The following is an 8,271-nucleotide window of genomic DNA, read 5'->3' as shown; positions in this document are numbered from 1 at the left end:
GTGGCGGTGGCGTCCACGCAGTGCTGAACAGCCGCGCGCACGCGAAGGGCCTCGCTTCGCCAGCAAGAGGGATCACCACCACCCTCCGTCGTCTCTAGCATCTCGAAGCCGGGCGTAATGGGCACGACGCGCATCAGCTCCAGTTGGATCGACAGCGCGATCTGGATGCCCACGAATATGTCCTGGCAGGCAATCATAAAGGAGTCCCCCACCGTCTTCACTTCATAGGCGCCATAGAAGGCGATAATAGATCGCACGATGCGGTGGTGGTTCTTGACCGCCGCCGCCATCACGTCCGCATTCTTGCCCCACAACCGCGTGCTCCCCTCGATGTCAGTGAAGACCAAGCAGAATGGCTCTGAGCTCTTTGGCGCCCGCATGTTCNNNATGAGCTCCCACACCCACACGAAGCGGGCCTCCATCGCCATGTTCCACTCATTCTCAAGAAAATGGTGGCACGCGTAAAGAAATGGTTTGCTGAACGACTTCATATGCTCCGCCGTAACATTGTACGCAACGTGCCGCCCGCCAAGCTCCAACATGTACTGCTCCACCTTGTTCATATCGTTTAGCCCTTCAAGAATGTCTACTAGCGACTGGAAAACCCGCCTGCTCGAACGAAGGTCTTTAAGAGGTTCAAAGGATGCGAGACGACTATCCATTTCGATTGCCTTTCCATACATGGTGCCTACAAACTGTCGCGGCCCCTCGAGACCCTCCTGGCGCTTGCGGATAAGGCCAAAATCACTCTGCAGCTTTTTCACAGTTTCCTGCTGATAAATCTTGGCATATTCTTCACCCCTAGAACCCTTGCTGCCACGTTCGACGGCCTCCAGTATCGTTGACCAGAACTTACGCCACTCCTCCTGGCATGCTTCGAAGACATCTTGACCAATGAACTGTGGGAATTCATGAAAGAACGCTTCCCGCATATGCTCAAAATGCTCGCTGGTGACACCATACACACGATGTCGTGCCCCCACAGAATGAAACATTTGCAGCATAACATCGGGTTTCCCGTAGACATGAACAGCCGTTGCAAGCATTCGCCCCAGCAGCTTCGGCTGTTCCGTCGACTCCACACCATCGAAAAATGACTGCATTCTCGGGATGCTCGCCAGCATGCTGTTGTACATGCGCTGCGCCAAGGAGTCAACGACATTCTGCTGCTCCAGCAACCGCCACGTCCCCAGCACGGTGGAAGATGTAGACCTCATCTTTGCCTGAAGGTTTTCCAGTTCGCGCGAAAGAATCACCAGGTCCTCCACCTCTCCCGCATCGAGAGGGTCTGCCCTTTCCTGCTGCCGCGCATGGAGGTGCCGCACGGCACGGGTGATTGTCTTGCGGAAGTCGTCCCGTGAGACACTGATGGCTTGCTCGTTGCCCACGGAGTCGTCACCCATGCCATCACCCATACACCTGCTCATCCCCGCGCCTTCCTCACCTACATTCCACACTGGCAAAGGCACGGTCGTCGGGGGCCCGTGGGCGCCCACGGTTATCGTCGATGCCGCGCTCGACACACCACATCCCATCTCAAAGAGAAACTATGACGCTAGAGCACACCCAGGCGCACATGGACGAGAGGGAGAAAGGGAGAAAGCTTGGTAGGCGAGCAGACAAATGCACAGAGTATGGAGTGCTGGGGGTGAGCCCAACTCATCCCGTAGTGGCAGAAAACCGTTTTGGTGGCTGTGGATGTTAGTCACAAGCGCGCAACGCTGCAAAAGCAAAAAAAAAACATCACAAATGTGACGGAGGGGCTTTCTATCCAGGAGGAAGCGGCCTCCACAGCGAATAACAAGAAAGGTCTTTTTACTGCGAAATGGTCCAGCGTAATGGTCAGCGCCGGGCTGCACCATGGCGGCGCTCTTCTATTTTTTTTTCGACGGCCCTCACCGAAAGATGGCATCCTGGATGCCCAGCACGTCCCCCGCCGAGTCGGTGTTGTCCCTGTCAGTGGAAGACTCTGGCACGTACGAGACACCGCACCACACCTCCAGCGGCTCTTGGCCTCGCAGGGGGTTCCCACGCGTGGCCGGGGGCGTGCCCCTCGGGCGAAGCGGTGCGGGGGTGAGGCAGTTGCGCAGATGCAGGTGCCTCGTGGGCTGCAGCGCCGCGAAGTGCCCTCTCAGCCGGTCGAGCACGTCGTAATGGCCCGTGCCGGGGTTGAAGATGTTCTGCTGGAACCGCACGGCGTCCTTGAACGTCTCGTAGCGGAGGAAGCTCACACGCGAGAGTGTCCGGTTGCGCCTGAACGCGCGGCGCAGCGTCCACGCCATCAAAATGTCCATCCTGTTTCGGCCCGCGTCGTTCTCAAAGTCCTTCACGGCCACGTACATCCTCCACAGCGACTGCATGAGCGTTGCCCCTCGAACGCGCTGCGCGACCTTGAAAAACTCCAACCAGATCTTCGACCCGACGGAGGAGTGCGGTGGAAAGTCGGACTCGAACAGCGCCACAGCCTGCACCAGGCGCAGCGGCGGGACATAGCGCGAGGAGGAAGCGTCGTCTCTCGCGTGGTTGTAGCTCTTTACCTGCGCAGGGTACACTGGCAGCGCGCTAAACGAGAGGCGCCCAGGACCACCGGAGCTGTACAGGTCCCACTCGTCCACGTACTCCGCCACACAGCGCGCCCGCTTCTCCGCTATCGGGAGGAACACAAACAGCTGCTCCAGCGTGAACATCAGCCGGCGCTGCTGGCCCGGCTTACACATGCCCAGCTCTTCGAGCAGGTGTGGCAGCAGCCACAACGGGATCCCGCGAGTCTTATACATGCGTGAGAACTTCCGCTCCTGAATTCGTTTGCGGTTCTCTGGCCGCATGTCGTCGTGCAGGCGTGCACCCGCATTTATGATGGCGTTGGTGCCACCACGCAGCGCATCGTAGAGGAACAAGGCCCTCTTTGGCATCGTGCTGAATATAAGGGACTGGAGGGGCACAAAGAACACACCGATCGTCAGACCAAACAACGAGGCGATAAGCACCTTCCCAATGACGGCGAGCCCTAGTAGCAGCGGAGAGGACGCGTAGTCGGTCGCCACCACGCGGATAGACTCGTTGGACTCCACCATCTCGTGCACGATCTGGGTGTAGTTCGGGGGCGTCCACATATTGTTCAGGGTGACAGGACTTGCTGCTGTGAACGTCTGCCGGCAGAGGTCTCGCAACGCGAGTTTCCACAGGTTGGCTGTTATGCCGCCGCCCCAGAAGGCGACGTGGACGTCAGCTAGGGCGCTCGCAGCCCCAACAAAATACACCACAACACAGGCCCCAGCAAAGATGAAAACTTCGCCCCTCAGCACCAGCGAAAGCACGTACTGGCGGGGAAGCATCCGAAGCAGCAGCAGGAAGCGTAGCGTGACAAAAAACACTGCGTAATCGTCCGGGCTGATCAGGCACATGTCGCGTTCTACAAGCAGCGTCAGCGCAATCGGCAGCGCGCAAGACCAGTACAGCAGCTGCAGGAGCTCAGCGAGTAGCAGCACCGTGTTGCCCACCAACAGCTCCTTGTCCAGCAGACCCTTTGGCATGCAGGCGCACGCCACCCACGAGCAACCGCAACGGTGAACAGCGAGCACGAGGCGCACAAAACCATCAATAAGGCCCACAAGCGTGAAAAACGTCTCCATCGAGAAGAAAAACCGATAATCATCCGCGCTGGCGTGCGTGGAGGGGCTAAAGAGAACCCCGAAAAGCAGACCAACCACCAGCACCCCGTGACCCACTCGACGAAAGAAAAAGCCGCGAGTCCCAAACCTCGCCAGCGCCATGGGGTCCTCCAGCAGGCGGATGGCGTCCATCATGAGACATTGGGAGTTCAGCAGATTGGCGTTTGTCCATCGCAAGTGGGTCAGCGCCGTCGCCACGCAGCAAGCAGGTAGTACCCAGTAGTCCAGCAGAGAGAGGTAGATGTACGCGTCCTCCTTAAAGTAGTACGCAAACAGCTGCCGCGCATCCTCTTCGTTCGGGTACTGCTCGTTGCGCCGCAGATTCGAAGCCAGGCGCTTCGGAAGCGGCCACGCTGTCGTCTCATTGTTGGCAACGGGGTCATAGTAGTGCACCAAATACACCTGAGCCCGAAGCAGCTCCACAACGTACGCTACACACCCCGTGACGATTACAGGAAACAGCACACTGATGCTGGACATAAAGAAGGTGCGTTTCATGCGTGTGAAGCGGAGCAGCCGGGGGAAGAACAGCACACACAGCTGCCCCAGGCGTAAGAGTGACACGAAGCGAAGGCAGAAGAAACGCCGCAGCTGTGCGTGGGAGCCGTACTGCAGCCCTAATGCCACAGCAAGGGTGCCCACACTCAACAGCGTCAGGCCAGCGGAGGCGTCTCTCGGGATGAGCACCAGCGACGCAGCCATGCTCGTCGCGTGGACGACGATCGTAGCAACTGCCGCGGTGTCTTGCAGCTCCGAGGAAGAATCCACGACCCACAGAAGGGCGATGGAGGTAAAGGTCAGTGCAGCGTGCGCGTAGTGCAACAGCGGTTGGCGCAGCGCACGACTCACATGAAGCAGCGTCTCGTGCTTCGCCACCGACGGGTTGTGATACATCTCGTTCTCCTCGAACGACGCGAACCGCGCCTTGGAGATGATGCTCTTTTCAAAGTGCTCCGCGTCCCGGTCTTCACCTTCGTGTGCAACGGGCGTTAGATGGCTGATACGCGGGCCGAAGTATGACGCCCACAGCGGGGGCGCTTCGTCCTTGGAGCCCGTTTGCAGCCTGCGCCTGGTGTCGTAGACCCACATGCGCAGCTTCGNATGGTCCTCGCGGAGATGTCGCAGTGAAGCCGCCAGTGTGAGAACCACAATGGGCCCTCCACATAGCTCTTGATGTACTCCACAACGTCGTGGTGCAGGCTCTGCACCACAAGACGGATGAAGCGTCCAATGAAACTCGAGAGATGCAGGAGCGGATGTAGCACAATGGTGACAGCGATGGGTATAAACACCAACTGAAACACAACAATGATAAGGCACGCGACAGGGGCCTCGGAGGCGGCGTCGATATGCGTGGGGGTCCACGCAGGTAGCACCATCTCTCGCACACTCGTGGAAAGGCAGTCCACACCGCTACTGCAGATTTCATCCCGTCCATACTCAACGTGAAACTGCCACATGGCAACAAAGCAGATCATCCACATGGTGAAGAACGATAACAAGAGGTAAGCAAACCCGTATCGCGTCATCCCCGGCACTTGGAATACGCTTGACCAACCCTCACAGAAGCGGAGGAACCGCAGGACGGCAAACGGTATCATAAAGGGAACGAAGCCAACGACCACACAGAAGAGGCGGATGAGGAGACGGATGTAATGCTTGAAATAAAACTCTATCCGTAGGTAATAGAATGAGAACATCAGCTCCAGCGTGAAGATGGCGCTGAACCCAACTTCCATCCCGTAATTGTTCGGCTTTGCCGCAGCCATGACGAGCACAACAATGACCAACAGCGTCATCTCCCGCCTGCTCACGGGACCCGTCCACTGCCGCCGCAGGAGTCTCTCTGCAAACGTCAGCCGCTCCCGCGCCCCCAGCGCGGCCTCTATGATGCCAATGTCGTACATGAGACGCGACTCGGGGTGCTCGTTGCGGCAGTCCCACTTGCCCCACTCAGCAGTGATGGGCGCCGCAAACATCGACACAGATGTCTTGCTTAGGTTACCCAGGTCCATCTCACCCGCAACAACGCTGTCCTGCACCCTCCGCACAAATCGGTGAACCGTGTTGTCGGCCTTGTGGTCGTAATGCGACGCATCGATGGCCTCCTTGGCCGCGCGCACATCCGACTCCCACAGCAGGCCATCTAGCTGTTTTTCCAGAGCCATCATGTTTTTGGCACGGTGCGCCTCATTCAGAAGCTCCATTTTGCGCGTGTCGCGGAACCGATTCCGGTTCTTCCGAAGCTTTGTTTCATCACTGATGTCGTAGTGCTTGCGAATCGCGTCGTGCACCCCAAGAATCACCGCCGCCCACGTCCAGAACACAAGAGCTAAGTTCGCAATAGCAACCTCAGCAACGGGCGTCTGCTGCCGTAGCAGCACTTTGTCCCCCTCCAGATGGACGTGCTCCGACATGCGCAGACAAGCGGGCAGCTGCGGCGCAAAAGAAGCGCCCGCGTCAGGGTACGGCTCACCAGGATTTAGTAGCCGATCAATGCGGTACTGCGGGGATAGTGTACTCCACACGGCAAGGAAGACGGAACCCCAGTTTCCCGTACTACTCAGAAGGGCGTTGTTCAGCGCAAGGCTGCGTACAGCAGCCCCAACACCAGCGAGGCCCAGCGGCGCCAGCAATACGAAATGGAACACAGCCTGCTCGATTGCGCGGCAGTAGGTGCGGGTACCCGAATGTGAGGGGAAAAACTCGTGCACGACGAAGGGGAACTTCAGTGCCAGAAGCGTTGTAATGCATACACCGCTGCGCTGCCGTGCACAGGCACACGCAAGCGCCGTGACCGCGATGGCACCATCGACCAATCGCCAGAGTCGCAAAGGCATGACCACCAGCAGCATGAGCAGCACCACGCAGACAGTCACATCCACTGCCTCACTGATACGGGCATTCGACGGATGGGGTAGAAGCCCAATAAAAAGCAGCATGAACACGCCCAGCAGGACTTGCACAAGGAGGAGCCATTTCAGTAGCCGCAGCTGCAGCCGCCGCAGGCGTTTATACCGGCTCTCCCGCCGAAGGGCAGGCGCCCGCTCACGCTTTCTACGGAACACAATCTCACAAAATGCGGCACAAAAGTTCTCTCGCCATAGCAACTGCGTCACGGCGTGCATCACACCATGAATCTGCTCCCCTACCAAAAACTGCGTTCCCTCAGACACTAGCAGCTTGACACGCTGAGAGAAGTAGCAGCACTCAATTCCGTTGCGGATCACGTCAGTCGCCTGTTGGAGTCGGCGGCGCACAAATGCTCTCCATGCTCGCTGGATCAGCAACGCGCTCCTGTGGATCATCCTGTACCGCCGCCGTGCGATGAAGCCCCGTGCGTGCGCCTGAATGCACGTCACGGCGTTGGGTACGGTGTCCAACGCCTCCCGTGACCACTCATTGATCCGCAACGCACCCAACTTTCGCCGCCTGTACGCGCAGTATGCCTCCCAGATCGTAGTTGCCGCAGCAATGCGCCTCACGTCGGTCGGCACACCACCCTTACAGCCGCTGGTCATCTCGGGCGGCCTTCCGCCAAAAGGACCATTACCAACAACAGCAACAGCCATACCCTCTTCCCTCATGGCCGTCAGAGGCGGCAGCAGCGCAACAGCAATCCGCTGCTTTTCCTCAGCCACTCTCTCGGCCGCCAGACGCTCCCATTCCATCTCCTTTGCTCGGACCAACTCCCTAATGGCCAGCGCAGCAATAACTCCCCTTTCCTTGTGTTCACACAGCCACAGTCGACGCCGCCTCTCTTCCTCCTTGTCAAACACGCGGGAGCGCCTCGCCATGTGACGCAGCAGCAGTTCATGATGCCTAGCGCAGGCGCGCAGTAGTCTTCGCCGGTGCTTCTTCTCAGCTGCACCCGTCCTGCGACGCTCGTCATCTTCAGCACGCATCGTCTGTCGTCGCGCGGCGGCGTAAAGCTCCTTCGCCTCCCGAGCACCGCTGCTCAACAGCACCTGCAGAAAGCGGCCACTGTATCTTCCCGCTCTAAACGCCACATCGGCTACCGTCTCGCCTCTTTTGTTGATCGTGTTGAGGAGGGGCAAAGACACCTCTTGGTTCGTCAGCCACCTCACAAACTCAAGGAGCTGCTCTTCTGAAATTCGTTTATTCCTCATCAAGCAGTGCAGAAACGTGTCTCCATGGTGATCCGCCACCGGACTCATCCCATACGCGGCGATGAGGAGTAAAAGAGAGGTGAGCGCGGTAGCGGACTGAGCACACGTGTGTAGCGCCGTCTGGCCGTTGGCGTCGAGACACAGGCGGGCCCTAGTTGCACACCCCAAGAGCACCATAAGGCACTCTTCGGAATCTTGAGCAGCCGCCATGTGCAGAGCGCTTCTATCCGCATCGTCCTTGCTGACAGCATCTATGTTCGCCCCCTCGTTGAGGGCCCTCTGGACATCCGCTACGCTCATCTGTCGGATGGACCACAGAAGCAACCGTGTGGGTTCGTCCAGGCTCTCCACCTGCGCTCCGTCGCGCACGTCGGTCATCTCCACAAAGTTACCTACATCCATGCATGGAGCGCTACAATCCAACAAAGGGGAAACAGGGTAGTGGCTCATCAAAGGGGTTTTCAAACGGA

The 8,271-nt window shown here is 58.4% G+C and overlaps 3 protein-coding genes across 3 annotated transcripts; all 3 read right to left on the bottom strand.

Moving 5' to 3' along the window:
- Positions 1-2: 2 nt before the first annotated feature.
- Positions 3-1,535, bottom strand: DQ04_01071120 (adenylate cyclase-like protein; the record flags this gene model as incomplete). The annotated part of the gene is made up of 1 exon (XM_009310175.1): positions 3-1,535. A coding segment is annotated over one exon (1,533 nt), but the record flags the coding sequence as incomplete, so codon positions are not given.
- A 360-nt stretch (positions 1,536-1,895) lies between these two features.
- Positions 1,896-4,565, bottom strand: DQ04_01071110 (hypothetical protein; the record flags this gene model as incomplete). The annotated part of the gene is made up of 1 exon (XM_009310174.1): positions 1,896-4,565. One exon carries the CDS (start codon positions 4,563-4,565, stop codon positions 1,896-1,898), a length of 2,670 nt encoding a protein of 889 aa, XP_009308449.1.
- A 95-nt stretch (positions 4,566-4,660) lies between these two features.
- DQ04_01071100 (hypothetical protein) lies at positions 4,661-8,203 on the bottom strand (the record flags this gene model as incomplete). Its single annotated transcript, XM_009310173.1, has 1 exon — positions 4,661-8,203. The coding sequence occupies one exon, from the start codon at positions 8,201-8,203 to the stop codon at positions 4,661-4,663; it is 3,543 nt and encodes a 1,180-aa protein (XP_009308448.1).
- Between the last annotated feature and the right edge of the window lie 68 nt (positions 8,204-8,271).

The sequence above is a fragment of the Trypanosoma grayi genome (genome assembly GCF_000691245.1).
Source record: "Trypanosoma grayi strain ANR4 Tgr_107_V1, whole genome shotgun sequence".
NCBI classification, from domain to species: domain Eukaryota; phylum Euglenozoa; class Kinetoplastea; order Trypanosomatida; family Trypanosomatidae; genus Trypanosoma; species Trypanosoma grayi.
This window is presented reverse-complemented; position numbering and strand designations above follow the sequence as displayed.